Below are 24,620 nucleotides of genomic sequence, written 5' to 3'. Positions count from 1 at the left end.
GATCTGCTCACTCTGTCATTTATTCTGGAGACAGGAAGTTCTGTTGAACGTCCAGAGTCTTGTCTTCGAACCCTGCAGGATGAGTCTATGCTAGGGAGAATGTCTTGGTGTCATGTGACCTGGCACGCATCAATTATTGATGACGTGTTTCTCCACTGGTGAGACGTAATTACCTCCTGTAATGTGAGCCCTTCATCACAGTGAAACATTTATATTGCTTATCTTTGGGCCCAAGCCCCCGGCAGCAGAACTCTAATTACAGCGTTCAGACGGCGCTGGAGACGCCTTCTCCTCTGGGCTTTAATTAGAGGAAGGAGACTCAAGCATATTTCACCTGATCCCAGAGTCCTGCACACACACACACACACACACACACACACACACACACACACACACACACACACACACACACACACACACACACACACACACACACACACACACACACACACACGAGAAGACGTTGAGAAAAGCAAAGTTTATTGATGTTACTGAGGTGGAGGAACTGGAGTACATGCACATACAAGGAGCGTGAAGGAAGCAGCACTGCTGGGAGCTGCTGCCGGTCCTCAGGTGCATCCTGTGGATTCTCTATCTATGTGGGTTGAAATACAAAAGGAAGATATGTGAGGACACCACTAACTGGTTAGTAGTTGTAAACAGGTCACCTGCAACAGCAAGTAGCTGAGCCCTCGTCTCCAGGTGGAGCAGCGCTTGTCAGGACGCTACAGATTCATTCCGCTCACTTGTATTTACAGCACTGTTAGCTTCTTCACAAATCCATAATTTCTCCGATGTATTCAATATTGTAATCTTCAAAACAGGTCATTTTCAAGATGTAGATTTTGAATTTGAGCAAACAAACAGGATAAGAGAGTCATATTTAAAAATGGCATGAGATGAAAGAAATCGAAAGCGACTCGAAGGTCAAGGAAGTCGTCCTCAAGGTACTTCAAACCTCATATCAGTCAACCAAGAATGTGCCTCCAAGTGTATTCATTCAGCTCTCAGGAGACAGAATTCATCACAAAAATCTTTAGATATTTTAGTGGAAAACAAAAAGAGGCTTTGTGAAATTAAATGAAAATGTGAATGGTAGTAAACAGTCGAAACGTCAAAGACATTCAGAAAACAACTGGACTCCCCACCAGAACCAGAATCTTTAAATCAGGCAGTAAACGACCACAGTTTTTGCAGCTGTGCTCCAGCAGGGAAATGCTTGTACTCTGATTCCTGTCCTGATTTATTATTGTGAAGTGGTTTTTGTTGGCGTCTATTTCATTTGAACTGTATGAACATTTTATTTTGAAATACTTTAAGTGATTCCTTTTTTCTTGCTCATCAAAATATCAAATAAGGAGCTACTTTGTAATGTAACATGCATACATTTGTAAATATATTTATCAGTGCCTCCAGAAGTCCTGATGGACGGGACTTCACACCTCCACTGTTCAAGCTGCACTGAAAATGTGAAAGAATGAAATCCTCAGCACTGAAATAACCCACTGATGTGACAACTACACGTTACGTGTAAAATGTTGACGAGGAAAACGGCGAGCATCTCCATGGGATGACATCATTAGTAAAGTTAGTAAAAATCAAAGTATGATATGATAGAGAGTGAGACTGCTGTCCTCACAGCTCACCTGAAACATGATACGATCATGTGATTCATAGATGAGAACACTTTCACTGCACACTTCAATTAAAATGTAGCTCATTTTAATAATCAAAGAAAAAAAGCCAAACCAAATCAACAGAAAGGTAAAATAGATGTATGTCTTTAACATCTGTCCTTTAATACAAAACTCATCAATGATACCAATGAATGTACTGGAAGTTTCTATAAAAACATCTACATCTGCTGCCCCCCCATGGAGATCCTCGCGTGTTGCTCATATCTGTGTGCCTTTGACGACGCACATGAACACACATGAACCTTAGGTTTCAAGTGATGTCAGATGTGATCACGTGACTGAGTCAACTGAGCCCAAGTGAGATTCTGCTCCTGGAGGTCACGACTTCACAAAGAACCGGCAGAACCTTCGAAGGTCGCGTGTTTTTAAAGACGAACATTTAGGGTGTGGCTGACAGATCAAACCTCCCATGGGTTTGTACCCAAATGTTAGAATATTCTGGTGACTCACACAGGACAATTGCAGTAAACTGCTGCTGCTGCAACGGTGCCAATTTGCCCACTGAGGGACGAATAAAGGTTTATCTTATCTTTATCTTGAACATGGATCACGTGGGGGTGTGGGTCAGTGACACTTCATGTCATAACATCATCTTTGGAACTTTGTTTGGCTGTTGAAAGTCAATTGAATGAAGAACTTTTGAGTGGACTGTGTTCATATCCTGTCCAGGTGGCCTCCATGGAGGAGGGGCGGTCCTGACAGGAGGGGCAGGGCAGTGAACCTTCTCTCCTCCACCTCATCTGTAGATGTATGATGAATCAACATGACACTAATTCATCCATGTACTAAAATTTCTCCTGTTCAGGGTGGTGGGGGTGGAGCCTATCCCAGCACCCTGGACAGGTCACCAATCCATGGCAGGGCCAACACATAGAGACAGACAACCATTGGCTCTCCCAGCCACGCCTACGGTCAATTTAGAGTCTGGATTAACCTGGTCCCCTCTTGATGTCTTTGGACTGTGGAGGAAGCTGGAGTACCAGAGAGAACCCACGCAGGAACAGGGAGAACATGGAGACTCACCCAGAAAGACCCCATGCTCCAGCCGGGGCTTGCTGGGGGGCCACAGTGAGGACCACTGCTCCACCGGGCCGCCTTGGCTGAAATCACTTTATTATGCACTGCAGGACATCGCCAAAGTCTGACTGCTCTGTCCACAGGTGGACCTCTGGACTTGTTTAGGTGCGGAGGATCAGCTGCCACCTCAACTGTAATATCAGCTGTGATATTCATGCCACACTGATCACAGTCTAATTATCTAGAGTAAATATGCATTTGCAAATGTAATATTTGATTTTTTTCTTGTCAGGTGAGCTGAAGAAGGCAGCAATGACACGTGTCATTTATTGTCCAGTGTTCCAAAGGTGTCTGTTGTCCCGCGCCTCGGTGGAGGGTTAAGGCGGAATCGAGGCTCAGCGTGAGAATGGAGTAGATGTTGGAGAAGATGAGCATCCTTTTCAGATGTTGACTAAGGAAAGTTTCCCCCTCCTCCTCCTTACAAAAGCCTATCATTGGTAAAAAGACAGAGGAAGTGCCAAAGGAAGCGGGGAGAGGAGAAACAACTAGCAAAGTCACGCTAACACTCCTAGAAAACTGACAACCCCATCATTTGTACTATGAGCTATTGTACAGGGTCTCAGTTCTACACAAGCCCTAACATGGACTCTGATAAATATTTCCTAGTTATCGTCCTAGTCGTTAATCTAATAGTACCATCGAAAACCTCTACAGTTGATCAGCTATGTTTTATCTTCAGAAATCAAAAACCTACAATATCAAAATACACAGCACAAAATATCTGAGGTATAAGATGAAAAATATCAGCTGTCATGTCTTCTTTTCCATTTTTTTCTGTCGTAGGAGAAGCTGAAATGATGCACAAACTGCACGTATTGCAATACCCAGGCCTTCGTAATACCTCTGGTTTGATCACTGTCATTCACACACACACACACACACACACACACACACACACACACACACACACACACACACACACACACCACGATCTGTCTGTCCTTTTGGAAGGTTGAATTTCGGTCAGATGTGTTGCTAGTAGGGTGTGAAGCGGCTGTAGCCTCCTCGGTATATACTGGCCTGGAGAGAGGACAGCACCAACCCCACGTCGTCAACATGGCTCCGCGTTTTGGCATCTGTCAGTGGGGTAAATGCATTCTGGAGCACGCACGCACGCACACACACACACACACACACACACACACACACACACACACACACACACACACACACACTTAATATTCCCCTCAGTTCAGCACAAAGAGCTAGAAGTCAGCGTTACTTTACCGTAAGTCCAGTGCATGGGGGGGGGGGGGGCAACCGTCATGCAGCAAGCACAGCGAGACGCTTCATGCCAGGGGAACATGCCAACAGCTATGTGAAAGAAATCCAGTCAATACAACTATGAACAAGCAGAGAAACAACCCAGCATCCAGTCAAAGGGTCATTTCAAACAGATGAGGCCTTTCAGCGGCGCATCTGAGCCAAAGCTACAAAGAGTTTGAGCTGTTGCGGAAGTTGTGTTCCACCTGTCCACAGTTCTCTTAAAGTTCTCTGGTAGACAGGTGGAACAGGACATGAGCGTCAGGTGTGTTCCATCAGGATTTAGAGTTAATAAACAGTGCAACATTGCCAGAAGATGACGCAATGGGCAACATTACGCACGGCCGTAACAAACAGGCTGGAGCTGTTCAGGAATTACTGTCAGTTGTTTGTACCAGCTAGTACTGGTTTGAGACTGAGAACGAGTCGGTGGAGGTACGCCTGGATGCAAGTCAAGACTGAGTGTGAGATCACAGTGTTTGATCAACTGGTTCATACAGAATGTGTTTGACCTGATTTATGTGGGGAAGTGAATTGACATTCAAGAATGAACAAACCACCAGATTCAAGGAAGCAACTTGTCGACTGGCTGTAAAATCCTGGTGTTTTCTCTGGTGGTGCGTAAAGGATTTGTGACGTCAGGTGTTGTCTCCTGTCTCATGATGTTTGCTTACAGCGCGGACGTTTGTTGTGGCTCTCTGAAAGTGTGGAATAACCAGACCTCAGGCAGACCTGGGATCTGCTGTTTATGGTCTTCACAGCAATGAGCAACGGACTTCAAACAGCAGAGAAGAGGCAAGTCAGCTTACCAGTAGCAAACACAGAGGACATCCACGAAAATCAAATGTCTTATTTCAAATGTGTCCAGTGAGGGTGCCGTTATAGGCAGCAGGACCAGCCAGGTAACCCCCACCACATACCGGCTGAGTTCTGTTTGTGAAACGTTTTATGATCGTGGACATTGATTTCTGCTCAGTTCTCTCACTCAGCACCTCCTCCCTCACCTCCTCCCTGTGGCTATGGCACCACGAGGGACTTAATTATCAACATGACTAATTATTTCTTTACCAGGGAGTGCAGGGTGAGGTAGTAGCCTCCAAATTGGAAATATAATAACTAACATGGACTGGGCTGCCAGAGCATGAAGACATTCATCACCTTTTACAGGCAGGATTAATGTGGCATTTGGACTGCCGTTAGCAGCACAGACAAATTCAATTAAGTTTAAGTGAGGAGATGTCAATGCTGCAGAAACGCTCATGCACAATGCTGGGGGGGGGGGGGGGGGTGTGATGCAGTCTGCAATGATGATGTATGTGTCAATAGAAATGCACGGTATGAACAAAACCACTGGATGGAAACATGAAAGGCCAGTGAGACAAGCTCGTTCCCTGGATGGCATCAGGCGGCAGCAGCTGCAAGCACCACAACAACAGACACATGATTCGTCGACTTCCTTTGTTTGTAACAGATATCATGTTTCTGTTCCTCACATGGCTAAAATAATACTGGGACAAAGAGCTTTTCAAGAAATCTGAAACGATAAAGATGATAATAGATGAGAGACTGAATAATTAGAATTGATCCTGCTGATCACATGTATCTGTTTTCCAAACATTAAATCTGAGGCTCCAAGATACATCAAAGACTGATGATGAGAAGATGATGTAATTATTATTATTATTATTATTATTATTATTATTATTATTATTATTATTATTGTTATTATCTTTTTTTCCAAGATGGCACCATGGTAGGCTACCTGTTGCCACAGCTCTCTTGGTTTTCTTGCGTTTTTCCTTAAGTTCTTTCCATGACTCTCTGGATCATGTTATTATTTGTCTTTGTTATTATTATGGACCTGATAAGTTTAGTAAGAGTAGCTATATGTCTTCTACTCTTTTCGGGACTTTTTGCCAACTGCAGAACCTGTGAGCCGCCCCATTGTTTACAGCTGGGATCAGCTGTTAGTGTGGAGCAACAGGAGGATACTCCCCGAGAAGCGACCCGATATTCCGAAGGAATTATGGTTTCGGAAAAGGGGCTGCCGAGCTGGAGCGAAGTACCGTGAGAGGAGGAGACGGTACAAACCGAGCATTCCATCTATTCTCATTGGTAACATAAGCTCTTTACCCAACAAGATGGAAGAGCTGACGGCGCTTACCAGACTGCAGTGGGAGTACCAGCAGAGCAGCCTCCTGCTGTTCACTGAGACTTGGCTCACGGACCACACACCGGACTCTGTCGTAACTTTGGATGGCTTACAACTGGTGAGAGCGGACCGGAGCTCGAGGGAGAGCAGTAAGAGGAGAGGTGGAAGACTAGCGATGTACGTGAATGAGAGATGGTGTAACCCAGGACACGTCACTGTGAAGGAGCAGCGCTGTACCAAAGACATTGAACTGTTAGCGGTTAGCGTTCTGCCATACCACCTGGTTTGGGAGTTTTCACACGCTATTGTGTTGACTATCTACATCCTGCCCTCAGCCAATGCTACGGCAGGCTGCAAGGACATTCACACCACTGTCTCTCAGCTGCACATCCACAGTCCCTTATCATTGTCTCTGGGGATTTCAGGCATGCCTCGGTCTCCACCACTCTCCCCAACTTCACCCAATATGTTGACTGCCACACAAGGGACGATAAAACCTTGGACTTTCAGTTTGCCAACACAAAGGAGGCTTACAGCTCATCACTGCTCCCCCCGCTTTGCCGCTCAGATCACAACCTGGTCATCCTTCACCCCACCTACACCCCATGGTGAAGAGGAAACCCCTTACCAAGAAGGTGATACGGATGTGGTCTGAGGACTGCAGTTAGGCCCTGAGAGACTGCTTTGAATGCACAGATGGGCAGGAACTCTGCAGGCCCCATGGTGAGGACATTGACGCCCTCACACACTGCATAATGGACTACATTAAGGAGCAAGGAGAGTTTCAGGAAGAAGATGAGCAGCTTCAGCAGAGCAAAGTCTGAGAAGTCTGGAGGAACATGAACAAAATCTCTGGCCACTTTGAGGACAATGGAGGAGCCACGGCCTCTGCTGACGGGGGGTGGGCTAACGACCTGAACCTGTTTTTCAACAGATTCGACATCGGGCCACTTAAAACCTCCCCCACCCCCCAGCTTCCTTCAACCCCCCTCCACATGCTGCCCCCCTCCCCTCTCCCGGTGCAGTGCTATCGCTACCTGCACTCTCCTCACACCACCCTGTTTCACCCCCATCCACCCATTCACACACATATCCACCCACAAAAAAGCAAGCCAAATCCCCTTCCCCTGCCCAGCCCAGCCTCTGCCTCACAGCTGATCAGGTGAGGAGGCAGCTCAGGAGGACAAAGACCAGGAAGGCAGCAGGTCCAGATGGAATCAGCCCCAGACTGCTCATGGACTTTGCAGACCAGCTCTGTTTGGTGGTCTTGCACATCTACAACCTGAGCCTGAGTCCGGAGAGGGTTCCTGAACTGTGGAAGACTTCCTGTGTGGTTCCAGTGCCAAAGATTGCCCATCCCAGGGAGCCAAACCACTTCAGACCTGTGGCCCTGACTTCACACCTGATGAAGGCCATGGAGAGGCTCATCCTGCACCACCCCTTGCATTTTGCCTACCAGCCCAGCATCAGGGTGGATGACGCAGTCATCTACCTGCTACACCGATCCCTCTCTCACCTGGAGCAGGTGGGGAGCACTGTGAGGGTCATATTCTTTGACTTCTCAGGGGCCTTCAATACCATCCGGCCTGCACTGCTGAGAGGGAATCTGGAGGCAGCTGGAGTACATGAGCAGCTGACCACATGGACCACTGACGACCTTACCAACAGACCGCAGTACGTGAGGCTCCAGAACTGTGTGTCTGATGTGGTAGTCTGCAGCACGGGGGCGCCGCAGGGCACAGTCCTCTCACCCTTTCTGTTCAGTCTGTACACTTCAGACTCCAGATACAACTCGGACCACTGCCACCTACAGAATTTCTCAGATGACACATCATCTGATGCGTATCAGACGGGATCGACCGGGAATACAGGGTGGTCATTAGGGACTTTGTCAACTGGTGTGAGGTCAATGCCCTGTAGATCAACGCCAGCAAGATGAAGGAGATGGTGATAGAATTCAGGAGGAAGTCACCCCCTACTACACTGGTGAACAACCAGGGAAAAGATATCGAGACAGTAGACTTGTACAAGTATCTGAGCGTTCACCTCAATAACAAACTGGACTGGTCCACTAACACTGATGTCCTGTACAAGAGGGGCCAGAGTCGACTCCACCTGTTGAGGAGACTGAGGTCTTTCGGAGTCTGCAAGACTCTGTTGTTGCATCTGCCATCTTCTATGTAGTAGCCTGCTGGGGGGACGGATGCACCGACAGAGACAGGAACAGGATCGACAAACTGGTGTGGAGGTCTGGCTCCGTACTGGGATGTCCCGTAGAGTCTGTGGTTGTGGTGGGTGAGAGGAGGATGTTGCAAAGCTGACATCCATCATGGACACCCCCATCACCCTCTCCATGAGACTGTGGGTGCGCTGAGCAGCTCCTTCAGTCAGAGACTGAAACATCCTGGCTGCAGGAAGGAGCTCTGGCAGGTCGTTCATCCCAGCACAGTGAGACTCCACAAGGCTTCATGATGCTGAGAGTCACTGGGACACTTGACCTCCTCCGTCACCTCCCCACACTGGAGTCACTTACACACACAGTGCACCCCCCACGCACATATTTATTGTAGTACATACCCCCCCCCCATGCACTTATTATAGTAGTACATACCCCCCTACGCACATGTTATTGTACATATACACACACACATCTACAGCTGACACACACATATTTATTCATTGATTTATCTAAATACCTCCAACCCTCCACCCATAATTGCAAACTGGGTATATTTTGGTGTCTTGTATATAGTGTTTTATACATATGTAACTTTTTACATAATATTCTTCTCTTTTTTTTGATATATTTTAATTGCTGTTTCTTCTTCTTCTTGTAATTGAGCTGTGGTAACACACAAATTTCCCTGTTGTGGGATCAATAAAGTTCTATCTATCCATCCATCCATCCTTCCATCTATCGTTATTATTATTGTTATTATTATTATTATTATTATTATTATTATTATTATTATTTAGTTCCTCTGAGAACGGAGCAGTGAGGTCATCACAGAAGATGACCTGCTTTGGTGTGTCACCGCAGGGGCTGATGACAGGTGTTGTTATTTCCTATCAACGCCACCGTACACTTAAACACGGGCATAGTCAACGCGGCTATGAACCAGGAATCACTGAGTAGTTCAGGTCTGGGGTCTCACCAGTGTTTCTGTTCAACCTGAACCAGGAGAGAACTGAAGGGCAGGTTATGTGCCCCTGTATGTAGATGCTGCCAGCAGCAAAACAACTGCTGACTGAGATGACTTGTGATGAAAGGCTTCAGCACTTCAACCCTGCTCTGGTTCAGGTCACACCAACTTGAACTAAAACCCCATTCTTGGGGTCCAATAGAAGTACAGGTGGTCAAACTAGTATTGACATTTTCCTCTGTCTTTTAAACTATGTACATAGGTGACACAGCGGAACACACAGTTGCAGATGCTGTGTTTGTGATTAGTCGCAGAGAAGATCTACTATCTGTGGTATGGACTGGAGGTCCTCCTGAGACTATGTGCCGCTGGGCTGTGTGAAGGACTTCTTGGCTGTGCACAGGATTAGTATCTTGATGAGCATGATATTTCATGATACAATTTGAAGTTAAAATCCGCTGCTATCATTTATGCTGTCAGGATTATGCGACCATCTCCCTCACAACAATACAAAATGTGGTAATTAGCCAATTAGCGTTGATTAGTGTGGCTGCAGTGCTGCCTGGGCTCCACAGAATGATGATGACACTCATGCGGAGGCAGGAGGGGGGAAGACACAACTCTTACCATGGCACCAACGCTGTATGTGGCTGCTGGAGTGAGGGCGTGATTGTAGGGGTCGGCAGCATATACTCGTCCATAACTGTGGAAACACAGGAGACAATAGAACCCCAGTTAGCGTCATACGATTATGATTATTATAAAAGATTAGAAGCAGTAGCAGAGACTACAAAAGACTAAATACACACAAGTCAAATATCATCGCCTTCATAAAATAATGGCCAAAGGCATTTTTTCGAGTTTTTCAGAAAACACAAAAAAAGTGGAGACAACACATCATGAGGAGTTGAAAAATATCATTTTTGTGAAAAAATAACTTAGGCAGTTATTTTAAGAAGGTGATGATATGTGACCATAGAAGTTAGAACTATCATTGTGGACAGAGAACAATAAAAGCACATGCTCCTGTGACTATGATGAGTCTTCTATCACATTGCCACATCATAGTCTGGATTTAGCATCTCATTTTTTTAATATACAGTCAGAATTTTCATTTTTGGTGGCCATAACGCTAGTCACGAGTCTTCGCTAGTCTTCCCACTCTTTAAAGTTGGCTCTGACCCCAACTGTTACAGACCTTTCTCCATCCTACCATGCCTAGCCAAGGGTGAGGGAAAAACTTGTGCACAAACAGCTCAGCCACTTCATGGCCTCAAACAACATTCTGTCCAACCTGTAGTCTGGGTTCAGACCAGGTCATGGGTGCACCACAGCTACTCTGAAGTTCCTGGAGGACATTGTTACTTCCTTGGACTCAAAGCAGATCTGCATCACTGCCTTCATCGATCTTACTCAGGCCCTTGATTCTCTAGACCACTTTGTCCTCCTGCAGAGGCTCTCTATCATTGGTCTGTCATCACACTCCAGCAAATGGTTTGCCAGCTCCTTAAACAAGAGTCCAGCAATGAAGACTGAAAACATCTTGTCGGATCCTGTCCCTAACACTGAAGGGGTGCTTCAAGGCTCTATCCTAGGCCCAATGCTGTTCTCCATCTAAATTAATGATGTAGCCAAGAATGTCAGCAATGCCAAGGTCCACCTACAGTGGAGATCAAAAGTTTGGGCACCCCTGGTAAACATTTGTATCACTGTGTCCAAGGAAAGATGGAAACATCTCCAAAAGGCATTAAATTACAGATGAGACATTCTTTTAATGTGTCAGAAAAAGTTACATTTTATTTCCATCATTTACACTTTCAAACCAACAGAAAGCAAAATAATGGCGTCTGCAAAAGTTTGGGCATCCTGCAGAGTTGATACCTTGTACTGCCCCCTTTGGCAAGGATCACGGCTTGTAAATGCTTTTGTAGGCAGCCAAGAGTCTTTGACTTCTTGTTTGAGGTATCTGCGCCAATTCTTCCTTACAAAAGTCTTCCAGTTCTGTAGATTTCTGGGCTGTCCGTCACACACTGCTCTTCTAAGGTCTATCCATAGATTTTCAATTATGTTGAGGTCAGGAGATTGAGAAGGCCATGGCAAAACCTTCAGTTTACACCTCTTGATGTAATCCATTGTGGATTTTGAGGTGTGTTTAGGATCATTATCCATTTGTAGAAGCCACCCTCTCTTCAACTTCAGCTTTTTTGCAGATGGCATCAAGTTAGCATCCAAAATTTAATTGAATCCATTTTTCCTTCAACTGCTGAAATGTTCCCTGTGCCACTGGCTGCAGAACAACCCCAAAGCATGATTGATCCACCCCATGCTTACCAGTTGGACAGAAGTTCTTTTCATGAAATCCTGTGCCCTTTCTTCTCCAAACAGACCTTTGCTCATTCCAGCCAAAAAGTTCTATTTTAACCTCATCAGTCCACAGAACTTGTTCCCAAAATGCATCAGGCTTGTCTATATGTTCATTTGCAAACTTCAAATGCTGATTTTTGTGGTGAGGACGTAGAAGAGGTTTTCTTCTGCTGACTCTTCCATGAGGACCATATTTGTACAAGTATCTCTTTATAGTGGAAGAGTGTACCACAACTCCAGTGTCTTCTATATCTTTCTAGAGGGATCGTGCAGTCAGACGTGGGTTTTGACTTGCTTTTCTCACAATCCTGCGAGCTGTTCTGTTGGATATTTTTTCTTGGTCTTCCAGATCTTGCTTTAACTTCCACTGCTCCTGATGACTGCCATTTCTTAATTACATCCCGATCAGAGGATATTGGCATCTGAAAAGGCTTTGCTATCTTCTTAGAGCCTTCTCCCGCTTTGTGAGCATCACTTACTTTCAGTTTCAGTGTTCTAGACAACTGCTCAGAAGAACCCATGGTGCTGATTGTTGGGGCAAGGTCAGATGAGTCTGGGCTAGTCCCTTAGCTTCAGGAGCTTCTCAGTCCACCTTTGTGGGTGTGGAGCCACCTAGCCTAGCCACTGCTAGCAGCTCCCCGCAGCTCCCGAGCAGCCGGGAACTAGCCAGTCCCGCTGGGTGACATCACGAGGGAAACCTAGACACAGCAAGTCTGTGTTTGCCCACTAACCCCTTCATGTTTCCAACCGCTTTTCCCCACTCAGTGACACACCCACTGAGAGTAAAACTCTACATGTCGGCTCTGTTGCTCGCAGCCCCGCTGAGAAGCCGACATTGGTCATTGGCAGCTCTGTTCTCCGCAACGTGAAGGTGGAGACTCCAGCGAGCATAAAGTGCATCCCAGGGGCCAGAGCGGGCGACGTTGAGGCTAAAGCTGCTGGCAAAACGTAAGGTTAAATACAGTAAGATTGTAATACATGTCGGCGCTAATGACACCCGGCTTCGCCAGTCGGAATGAACTAAAGTTAACATGGCTTCGGTGTGCAACTACGCTAAAACAATGTCGGATTCCGTAGTTTTCTCTGGCCCGCTGCCCAATTTAGCGAGTGACGACATGTTTAGCCGCATGCGTTCATTCCATCGCTGGATGTCCAGGTGGTGCTTAGATAACAACGTGGCTCAGAGACAATTGGAGCTCCTTCTGGGGAAAGCCTGGTCTGACTGGGAGAGATGGCGTCCATCCTACTTTGGATGGTGCATCTCTCTTATCTAGGAACAGAGGCCAGTTTATTAGCCATACTAATCCCTGACAAGCACCCAGAGTTCAGACCAGCAGGCAGAGCTGCAGGTTAGCACGCCCTCCGCTGGTTCCTTGGTGTTGTCACCCACCCAGCCTATAGAAACTCAACACTGTGGGCAGGCTCACCAAGAACCATAGTGCTGTTGAGCCATGCATCCCCCCAACTCTCATCAGACTTCCTATCTTTCTTCACTGAAAAGATTGTGAATATCAGAACAAAGATTGCCAGTAATGGAGGACAGACTTCAGTTCCCATAGAAGCACCTCCCAGACTTGGTGCTCACTTGGACAGCTTTTCCCCCATCGACCTGTCAGAATTAACTTCTGTAGTCACTTCCTCCAAGTCAGCCACTTGTCTGCTGGATCCCATCCCGACAAGCCTACTTAAGGATGCCTTCCCTCTAGTCAACACTTCTATACTGAACCAAATTAATCTTTCCTTAGTCACAGGTTATGAACCCCAGGCCTTTAAGGTGGCTGTCATCAACCCTTTACTTAAAAAACCTTCTCTTGACCCAGATGTGTTAGCCAAATATAGGCCGATATCCAACCTCCCTACATCTCCAAGATCCTTGAGAAGGTTGTCCTGGAGCAGCGACATGAACATCTGCATGGCAACAAGCTCTTTGAAGCCTTCCAGTCTGGATTCAGGGAACACCATAGCACTGAACCAGCACTGGTCAGAGTCTGTACTGATCTTCTTACAGCTTCAGACAGAGGTCTCGTCTCTGTACTTTTGGACCTCAGTGCTGCATTTGACACCATCGACCACAGCATCCTGCTACAGAGACTAGACCATGAAATTGGGATTAAAGGACCTGCCCTAAAATGGTTTAAGTCCGACTTATCTGACAGGTTTCAGTTTGTTAATGTTAATAATGACCATTCAGAGTATAGCAGAGTTACATATAGTGGACCAAAGGGTTCAGTTTTAGGACCGATTCTCTTCCCTCTTTACATGCTCCCATTAGGTGACATAATCCAGGAGCACTCAATCAACTTCCACTGTTATGAGGATGACACACAACTCTACTGGTGGATGGAGCCAGACGACACAAGCCAGTTTACTAATCTGCAAGACTGCCTGAAAGACATTAAATCCTGGATGTCCTCTAACTTCTTACTGCTAAATTCAGATCAAACTGAGGTCATCATGTTTGGACCTAAACACCTCAGGGACACCTCTCTAACCAGATCACTACTCTAGATGGCATCACCCTGATCCTGAGGACAACTGCAAGGAACCTTGGAGTCATTTTTGACCAGGACCTTTCCTTCAGCTCCCACATAAAGCATGTGACCAGGACCGCCTTCTTCCATCTGCAGTATCACTAAGATTAGGAACATCCTTTCCCAGAGTGATGCTGAGAAACTGGTGCATGCATTTATCACTTCTAGGCTGGACCACTGCAACTCTCTCCTGTCAGGATGTCCCAACAACTCTCTAAAGAGTCTCCAGCTGGTCCAGAACGCTGCAGCCAGGGTTCTGACGGGAGTTAAGAAGAGAGAACACATCTCTCCACTTTAGCTTCTCTCCTTCCTGTAGGATCTAGAATCCACTTCAAAATCCTTCTGCTGACTCATCAGGCTCTCAATGATGAAGCTCCATCCTTTCTGAAAGAACTCATTAGTCCCTCCTGTCCTACCAGAGCACTCCGCTCCCAGAATGCAGGTCTGTTAGTGACTCCCAGCCTTCAGGTACTGGTTCCTCTACTGTGGAACCAGCATCTCTCCATGGGTCAGAGAGGCAGTCACTCTGACTACTTTTAAGTCCAGGCTTAAGACTTTCCTTTATGACAGAGCCTTCAGTCAGGGCTGGTTCAGGTAGCTCTGAACCATTGATAGCTATGCTGCTACAGGCTTAGACTGCTGGGGGACACATCAGGTTACATGGAGCCCTCCCCTCCTCTCCCCTCCTCTCTCCTCACCTCTCCTCTCCCCTCTCCTCTCCTCTCCTCTCCTCTCCTCTCCTCTCCCCCTTGGTGTGTCTCAGTCTCTCTGTTTCCACAGATCCACCAGAGCTCCAACTGCCGCCTGCATCGTCCCCCCCCCCCCCTTATATTTCCTACTGTTACACCGGCCCGCGCTCCCCTCCCATGAACCAGTCCACCATCCAGTCCCACATCAAGCTGGCTTGCTCTCTGCCTCCCCTTCCAGAAGCTTCCTTCTTCAACTGTTATTAACATTTCCATGTTTCCTACATTCTGTGTTATAAACTGTTTTCTTGTCTGTAACAACATCTCCTGTCCATCTGTCCCTCCTGGTGAGAGATCCTCCTCCCCTCCTCACCCTGAGGTTTCTCAGATTTTTCCCAGTTAAAGGTTTTCTATGGAGTTTCTCCTCAGTCGATGTGAGGCTCTGAGGGCAGAGGATGTTGTTATGATGCCATGAAGCCTGGAGACAAACTGGTGGTGAAAACAGGCTACAAATAAAATTGCCTTGCCTTCATGAATGGTGTGGCAGCTTCTTACTCATTCACACTGTGGAAATGAAATTCTGGCGTGCAATGACGGCTGCCTGGCCAGGATCAGCGTCCATCCCTCCAGCCTCTGCGCGTTGATGATCTGCACATTGATGGAGTGGAAACCCTTACAATGAACATAAGCGTGTTCCTCATGGGACGGCGCTTTTATGGCAACATGAGTGCAGTCATTAGAGAATTAGACATTAGAGTATCCGGCAAATTGTGCTTCAATATTGACCTGTTCAACCGCATATATATATATATATATATAAATATATATATATATATATGCATTCTATTTATGCTATGATTAATTTGTACATACCACAATATATGTAAAAATACTTCTCAGTGCAATAATGCAAATATACTACTTATCTATTGTATACTAAAACATACACTTTACAAGGTACATGCTGTGAACTCTTTTGTGTAGACTGTTCCACTGCACTTCTTCATTGAATGTGTGTTGTTTTGTTGTTGTGTTGCCTGGGCGTTTGTTTCAGTGACTAAACAGACCGGGCGTTTTTTTTGAGACTAGGTGGGAATTCCAGATAGGCATTTAATTCCTTCCTCATAAAAATCTTGCTTGGCAAAACTGGGAGTAGATGGTAATTTACCCAAATTCTTTTATTAAACCAGTATGACTATAAGTATTACATTTAAAAAAAAAAAAGATTACTGTTAGGGTTTGTGGTGGTGGATGAGGGAGACCCAAATGCAGACAGTTGGATGGTGCACAAAACAGGTTTATTGAAAACGGGGAAACTGGAGACGGGGGAACTTGAGACTGTGGGCTTGAGGCGGGGAGACCTGATGACTGTCGACAGGAGACCTGACGACTGTAGATGGGAGACTGGAGACGTGACTGGAGACTTGACGGCGTGACTGGAGACTTGACAACATGACTAGAGACTTGACGACTTCACCGGAGACTGATGACTTGAGACTCACGGGAATACGATTTGTAACATCTTGGACGAGGGCACGAAACACACAACGAGCTAGACGCACATCACAAAATGCAATGGACCCAGAACGAACAGGGGAAAACACAGGGGTTAAATACATGAGGGAACAAGGCGCAGGTGTGAAAATCAACCAGGTGAGACACAAGGTAATCAAAGGAGGGAGGACAGGAAGACCGGACAAGACTACAAAATAAAACAGGAAGCACGAGACAGGGATCATGACAGTACCACCCCCCCCCCCCCCAGGGCAGGGGCAGGGCTGCCAGACAGCCCAAACGCCAGAAAACAACACCAGGGTGGGTGGAGGGTGGCCAGGAGGCGGGAAAGGGCAAGAAAACACCAGTGAACGAAACAACAAAAAACCACTCACTCACCACACCTGTGGGCTGAACCATAACACAAAGTCAGGGGGGATGGCCAGGGGGCCGCGCAGACCACGGAAAGTTGGGGGCGGCCGGGAGGACGCACCAGGAGGCACAGGGCACCCGGGGGGAGGCCCGAGGTGCCGTGAAGAGCCGCCGGAGCAAGAGAGGCGTCCACCTGGACCCTCGTAGCAGGAGAGGCGTCCACTCGGACCAGGAGTAGGAGAGGCGTCTGCTCGGACCCTCGGAGCAGGAGTAGGAGAGGTGTCCACATGGACCCTCGGAGTGGGAACAGGAGTAGAGACAGCCAGGACCCTCAGAGCCGGGACAGGAGTGGCGCCCGCCAGGACCGTTGGTGGTGGGAAATGTGTAGCAGCCACTGGGTTTGGGGTGATGCCCGCTAGGATCCTCTGCGCCAGGACAGGGGTGGTGCCCGCCAGGATCCTTGGTGGAGCAGGGTTAGCAACGGCCGGGACCCCCGACGCCGAGACAGGAGTGGCGTCCGTGGGTGGCAGCTGTGCTGATTTGTTGAGGGCTGGGCCTGGCCGCCTTAGAACATGAGGGCCTTTTCATTCCCCTCAGGCTGGGAGCTCCTGGGCGGATGGGGGCCGAGCTGCACCGAGCGAGGACCCCCAAAGGCCAGCTGGGTGCCCGTGAAGTCCTCCACGCCTGGTGGTAACACTCTTTGCGCATTCTTTTTTGCCATCATCATGCGTGGGGGGGGAACTTGTCCGCTGGGTCTTCTTTGCTGGGTCCATTCTTTTAGGGTTGGTGGTAGAAGATGAGGGAGACCCAAATGCAGACAGTAGGATGGTGCACAAAACAGGTTTATTGAAAACGGGGAAACTGGAGACGGGGACACTGGAGACAGGGGAGACTTGAGACTGTGGGCTTGAGGTGGGGAGACTTGAGACTGTGGGCTTGAGGTGGGGAGACCTGAGACTGGAGACCTGACGACTGTAGACGGGAGACTGGAGAATGACGACGTGACTGGAGACTGGCAACGTGACCGGAGACTGACCGGAGACTGATGACTTGAGACTCATGGGAATACGATTTGTGACATCTTGGACGAGGACACGCAACACACAACAGGCTAAACACATGTCACAAAACACAATGGACCCAGAACGAACAGGGGAAAACACAGGGGTTAAATACATGAGGGAACAAGGCGCAGGTGTGGAAATCAACCAGGTGAGACACATAAGGTAATTAAAGGAGGTAGGACAGGAAGACCGGACAAGACTACAAAATAAAACAGGAAGCACGAGACAGGGATCATGACAATTACAGTACTGGAGTTAAACTTTTTTCCGGACAGACGCTGAAGCTCAGTTTTATTTTTACGGCAATCTCTCGCTCTCTTTGTGTCGAGAGAGAAACATCTCGTGGCTGCTTCTCTGGAGTTTTTCTCCACGTATTTTATGACAGTTTGAATTTCAAATTGTACTTTTTATTTTTCTGCTGCACCGGAGCCATGGTGATCATCTGTGTGATGTTGACTGACAGAAAGCAAGCACGATAGTAATGTGAAAAAGGTGAAGAAGATAAACATGCAGTGTCATTGGTCACATCTTCTTCTTTGATCTAAAAAAATAGATTACATTCGGCAAATATTTGTAACTGGTGTTTATTTATTAAAATATAAACCTGTGCCCAGCGTTGAAAGGGTACCCGGCAGTTATTTGGTAATTTACAGTACGTAATCAACTGTACTGCTCTCTGCTTCCTTAATTGACCCCCATGGAAAAAAAAAAAAAGTTTCCCTGAATCTGAATGAATCTGAATCTATGATATACAACTGGAATATGCAGCTGGAATGTACAACTGGAATTTAAATCTAGAAATTAAGCTATAATATATAGCTGAGATATCCAACTGGAATATGCAAAGAGAGGCAGAGAGAGGCAGAGGGCCGGGGTGGGCTTTTTGTTAGCCCTCAGACTCTCTGCCTGGACATTGGGGTTTACCCCGGTGGACGAAAGGGTTGCTTCCCCATGCCTTTGGGTCGGGGAACAGGTCCTGACGGTGGTCTACGCTTATGCGCCGAACTCTAGTTCAGAGTACCCACCCTTTTTGGGGTCCTTGGGAAGGGTGCTGGATGGCGCCCCGAATAGGGACTCCATTGTCCTACTGGGGGACTTCAACACTCATGTGGGCAATGACAGCGTGACCTGGAGGGGCGTGATTGGTAGGAACGGCAGGCCCAACCTGAACCTGAGTGGTGTTCAGTTATTGGACTAAAGGGCAAGTTGCAGTTTGTCCATAACGAACATCATGTTTGAACATAAGGATGCACATCGGTGCATGTGGCACCAGGACATCCTAGGTCGTACGTCTATGATCAATTTTTATAGTCGTATCATCTGACCTGCGACTTTATGTTCTGGACACTTAGGTGAAGAGAGGAGCTGAGCTGTCAACTGATCACCATCTGGTGGTGAGTTGGATCAGGTGGCAGGGGAAGACGCCGCACAGACCTGGCTGGCCAAAACAAGTCTTCAGGGTTTGCTGAGAATGCCTGGTGGAAGAACCTGTCAGAATGATCTTCATCTCCCATGGATGGGGTGAGGGTGGATGTTGTCCAATCTTCAGGGCAGAAGTTGTCAGGGTGAGAAGCTTGGTCATTCAGGAGGGACTCAGTGAAGCAACTCCGTGGTGGCAGAGCTCTGGGGGTGGATGAGATCCACCCTGGGTATCTCAAGGCTCTGGATGTTGTGGGGCTGTCTTGGTTGACACGTCTCTGCAACATTGAGTGGACATGGGGGACAGTGCCTTTGGAGAGGCAGACTGGGGTGGTGGTCCCCATCTTTAAGAAAGGGGACCAGAGGGTGTGTTTCAACTATTGGGGGATCACATTCCTCAGCCTCCCTGGAAAGGTCTATGCCAGGAAACTAGATAGGAGGGTCAGGTTGATACTTCAATCTCAGATTGAGGAGGAACAATGTGGTTTTCGTCCCAGCTGTGGAACCGTGGATCAGCTCTTTACCCTTGCTAGGGTGCTGGAGGGGATATGTGAGTTTGCCCAACCAGTCCACATGTGTTCTGTGGGTGGGTACTCCAGGAGTATGGGGTGGATGGCCCCTTACAAAGGGCCGTTCAGTCTTTCTAAAGAGGAGTGAGAGTCTGGTCCGCGTTGCCGGCAGTAAGTCGGATTTGTTCCTGGTGGGGGTTGGACTCAGCCATGGCTGCCCTTTTGTCACCGGTTCAGTTCATAACCTTTATGGACAGAATTTCTAGGCACAGCCAGGTGGTGGAGGGGGTCAAGTTTGGTGGCAGAAGGATGTGGTCCTCTTAGCTCCATAAAGCCACGACCTCCAGCTCTTGTGGGACAGTTCACAGCCAATGTGAAGTGGCTGGCATGAGAATCAGCACCTCCAATTCTGAGGCCATGGTCCTCAGCCAGAAAAGGGTGGCCTGCTCAATCCAGGTCGAGGGGAAGGTCCTACCTCAGGTGAAGGAATTTAAGTATCTTGGGATCTTGTTCACGAGTGAGGGTAGGATGGAGCGGGAGATTGACAGGCGGATTGGGGCGGCGTCCACAGTGATGTGGGTGCTAAACCAGTCTGTTGTGGTGAAGAGGGAGCTTAGTCAAAAGGCAAGGTTCTCGATTTACAAGTCTACGTTCCAACCCTCACCTGTAGTCATGAGCTCTGGGTAATGACTGAAAGAACAAGATCCTAAATCCAAGCGGCTGAAATGAGTTTCTCCTCAGGGAGGCTGGGCTCTCCCTTAGAGACAGGGTGAGAAGCTCAGTCCTTCAGGAGGGACTCAGAGTAGAGCTGCTGCTCCTCATGTAGAGGAGTCAGTGGAGGTGGTTCAGGCATCTGGTGAGGACACCTCCTGGACGCCTCCCTCAGGAGGTGTTCCAGGCATGCCCAACTGGGAGGAGGCCTCGAGGCCGACCTAGGACGCGCTGGAGGGATTATATCTCTTAGCTGGCCTGGGAACGCTTTGGGATTCCTCCGGAAGAGCTGGTGGAAGTGGCTGGGGAGAGGACAGTCTGGGCTTCCTTGGTGAGGCTGCTGCCCCCCCGATCCGTAGTCAAGTCAAGTCAAGTCAATTTTATTTGTATAGCGCCAAATCACAACAGAAGTTATCTCATGACACTTTACAGGTAGAGCAGGTAAAGAACCACGCTCCTTCAATGAATTTACACCCAACAATTCTCCATGAGCAAGCACATCCTGCAACAGCGGCGATGAAAACCTTCCTTTTAACAGGCAGGAACGTCGAGCAGACCCAGGCTCAATGGGGATGGCCTTCTGCTTTGACCGGTTGGGGGAAAGAGAGCAAGGCAGAGACAAAGACAGAAAATGGAGGAAGACATTTATGCAGAAGGAAAGAGTGGGACAGAGATAAAGAGAGAGAGAAAAGGAAGAGACTGATGGACAGACGGGGGACGTGAGCAGGTGCAGCTACGGGTGGCAGCTTGAGCCTCTTCAGGTCTGCAGCCTCCTCCAGCAGCACCAGGATCTGGGATGAGGGGAGCCAAAAGGCTCCGGAGAAGAAGATGAGTTAGTAATATGTATGAGTATGATTTATGTATGACACATGTAGGAGGACAGAGAGGAGTCGAGAGAAGCCCAGTGCACCATGGGAGATCCCCCAGCAGCCTAAGCCTATAGCAGCATATCTAAGGGCCAGCCTAAGCAGCCCAACTATAAGCCTGATCAAAAAGGAAGGTCTTAAGTCTGCTCTTAAAGGTCGAGAGGGTGCCTGCATCCCGGACCGAAACTGGGAGACGGTTCCACAGGAGCGGAGCCTGATAGCTGAAGACTCTGGCTCCCATTCTACGGTTAGAAACCCTAGGAACCACCAGTAACCCTGCATCCTGGGAGCGAAGGGTTCTAGCTGGATAATAGGGGACTATGAGCTCTGTCAAATATGAAGGTGCCTGACTGTTGAGGACTTTGTATGTTCGAAGGAGAATTTTGAATTCTATTCTGAATTTGACAGGGAGCCAATGCAGAGAAGCCAGTACAGGAGAGACATGGTCTCTTCTACCAGTTCTCGTCAACACGCGGGCAGCAGCATTTTGGACCAGCTGGAGAGTCTTTAGGGACCTACTGGTGCAGCCTGATAGGAGGGAATTGCAGTAATCCAGCCTGGAAGTGACAAAGGCTTGGACTTGTTTTTCTGCATGCTTTTGAGACAGGATGTGTCTGATCCTAGCAATGTTTCATAAATGAAAGAAAGCAGTCCTAGAAATTTGCTTAATGTGGGCATTAAAGGACAGATCCTGATCAAAGAGAACTCCGAGGTTCCTTACGGTCGTGCTGGGGGCCAAGGTAATTCCTTCCAGGGTACCTATCTCATTAGATAGGGTGTCTCTAAGATGTTTTGGGCCCAGGACAATGACTTCAGTTTTATTGGCATTTCATAAAAGGAAATTAAGGGTCATCCAAGTTTTTATCTCCTTTAGACAGGCCTCCAGTTTAGTCAGCTGATTTATTTCATGTGGATGCATTGTTAAGTAAAGCTGTGTGTCGTCAGCATAACAGTGAAAATTAATTGAGTGTTTCCTAATAATGTGACCGAGAGGAAGCAGGTAAAGGGTGAAGAGGACTGGTCCAAGCACAGACCCTTGTGGAACGCCATAGTGACTGCAGTGGTTTCCGAGGGTTTATTGTTAGTTAGTACAAACTGAGATCGACCTAGTAAATATGACCTGAACCAGTTTAGTGTGGTTCCTTTAATACCAGTGACATGTTCCAGTCTTCGTAGAAGGATATGGTGGTCAATGGTATCAAAAGCTGCACTAAGATCTAATAAGACTAGCACAGAGACCAGTCCCTCATCTGTTGCTAGTAGGAGGTCATTGGTAACTCTGATGAGTGCTGTTTCTGTGCTTTGATGAATCCGTACCAACCGGATAAGAGGAGGAGGAGGACGATGATGAATAGATAAACCCAGTAGGACCCAATGGGGCACTGCAGGTCATATCATGGGTTTTAGAATCATTTGTCCTAGTTTGACCTGCACTTAGAACTTCTCTGAACATCTGCGGAACAACAACCTACTTGACTCTTTTCAGTCTGGCTTCAGGTGTGACCACTCCACTGAGACTGCACTCCTGTCAGTCACTGAGTCACTGAGACGAGCTCGAGCTGCTGGTCAGTGCTCTGTCCTACTTCTGCTGGACCTGTCTGCTGCCTTTGACACAGTGAACCATCAGATTCTCCTCTCCACACTCTCTGAGCTCGGCATATCTGGTTCTGCCTTGTTGTGGTTCAAGTCCTACCTCACAGACGGATCCTTCAGAGTGTCATAGCGAGGAAAGGTGTCTAGGTCACATGGCCTATCGACTGGGGTTCTTCAGGGGTCAGTGCTTGGTCCCCTTCTCTTCTCTCTGTACACCACCTCACTTGGTGCAGTGATCCGCTCCCATGGCTTCTCCTACCACTGTTATGCTGACGACACTCAGCTTTTACTCTCTTTTCCACCTGATGACAGAACGGTCTCAGATCGTATATCAGCGTGTCTGGCTGATATCTCCACATGGATGAAGGAACGCCACTTTCAACTGAATCTCTCTAAGACTGAACTTATGTTCTTTCCAGCTTGTCCATCTTTTCAGCCTCAGGTCAGTGTCCAACTTGACTCGAGCCTACTTGTGCCCACAAACTCAGTCAGAAACCTGGGTGTCATGATTGATGACCAGCTGACCTTTAAGGTTCATGTGGCCTCAGTTTCTCGGTCTTGTCGTTATGCCCTCTACAACATCAGGAAGATCAGACCCTTCCTGACCCAACAGACCACTCAGCTTCTGGTTCAGGCTCTTGTCATCTCACGCATTGACTACTGCAACTCTCTTCTGGCAGGCCTCCCTGCATGCTCATTCAAGCCTCTGCAGATGATCCAGAATGGAGCAGCAGCACGTCTGGTCTTCAACCAGCCCAAAAGGGCACATGTCACCCCGCTGCTGGTTTCTCTTCACTGGCTTCCAGTGGCAGCCTGAATCAAATTCAAGGCACTTCTCTTGGCTCACAAAACAATCACAAGAACGGCTCCAGCCTACCTGGAATCCCTGATCCAGGTCTTCTCTCCTTCTCGCCCACTACGCTCTGCATGCCAAAGACACCTGGTGCTTCCAGCCCAGCACTGCTCCAAATCTCTAGCCAGACTCTTCTCTTCTGTTGTTCCCAAATGGTGGAATGAACTACCGAACTCTGTGCATTCTGCTGAGTCCCTTTCTACTTTTAAGAGACAATTGAAGACTCAATTGTTCAGACAGCACCGAGGCACTGAACCTGACTCTTCTCCTCTTTGTCCTGTGGGGTAGAATAAGTCAGAGGGTCCAAGACCCAGCACTTAGTGATTATGTAGCACCAACTGTGTTGTGTGATGTTGTATGTTTGTCCAAAAAAAAAAAAAGGGAGGGGGGGGGGGCAACACTTCTTCTGCCACTAGATGGCAGTACCTGTGACCAAATCACAACTGAAGCACTTTTGCGCTACTATAGGTTTTTCCTTAAGTCTGAATTCTTGCTTGTGTTGTACGTCGCTTTGGACAAAAGCGTCTGCTAAATGAAATTGTAGAATTGTAGAATTGTAGACTTAGGCTGGCATTGCATTTTGGTGGCTCTGTGTCATGTGACCATTCCTCTGATGACCAGTTCCTGTCTGTTCCACCTACTGGTATCACTAGAACTGGTGACTGTTCTGATCTCAGTCAGAGGTGATGTTATGCATGACTGCTGCAAATGTGTTCTAAATGAGGAGGACTGTACCTCAATGCAACCAATAAACTGCCTTCTCCTCAAGCCCACAGTGGCCTTTATTTATCTTGCTATTCGTGGTCAGAGAATAAAAGTGGTCATC

General features: G+C 47.7%; 1 protein-coding gene across 2 annotated transcripts in view; it reads right to left on the bottom strand.

The window, feature by feature from the left end:
- Window positions 1–465: 465 nt before the first annotated feature.
- The window catches only part of rbfox1 (RNA binding fox-1 homolog 1), a 138,650-nt gene continuing 114,495 nt past the window's right edge, over window positions 466–24,620 (bottom strand). For both annotated transcript variants that reach the window (XM_086186070.1, XM_086186071.1), the window contains exons 11-12: window positions 9,960–10,035; window positions 466–3,872 (exon numbers count right to left, since the gene is read on the bottom strand). In XM_086186070.1, coding sequence (XP_086042196.1) covers window positions 3,750–3,872; window positions 9,960–10,035 — 199 coding nt within the window. In that variant the 3' untranslated portion in view covers window positions 466–3,749. The remainder of the gene's footprint in view (window positions 3,873–9,959; window positions 10,036–24,620) is intronic.

Source organism: Aulostomus chinensis, chromosome 18 (assembly GCF_037954235.1).
Source record: "Aulostomus chinensis isolate RoL2024-O1b breed Wild chromosome 18, RoL_Achi_v1.0, whole genome shotgun sequence".
NCBI classification, from domain to species: Eukaryota; Metazoa; Chordata; class Actinopteri; order Syngnathiformes; family Aulostomidae; genus Aulostomus; species Aulostomus chinensis.
Note: the sequence above shows the minus strand (reverse complement) of the source record. Positions and strands in the feature narration are given on the sequence as shown.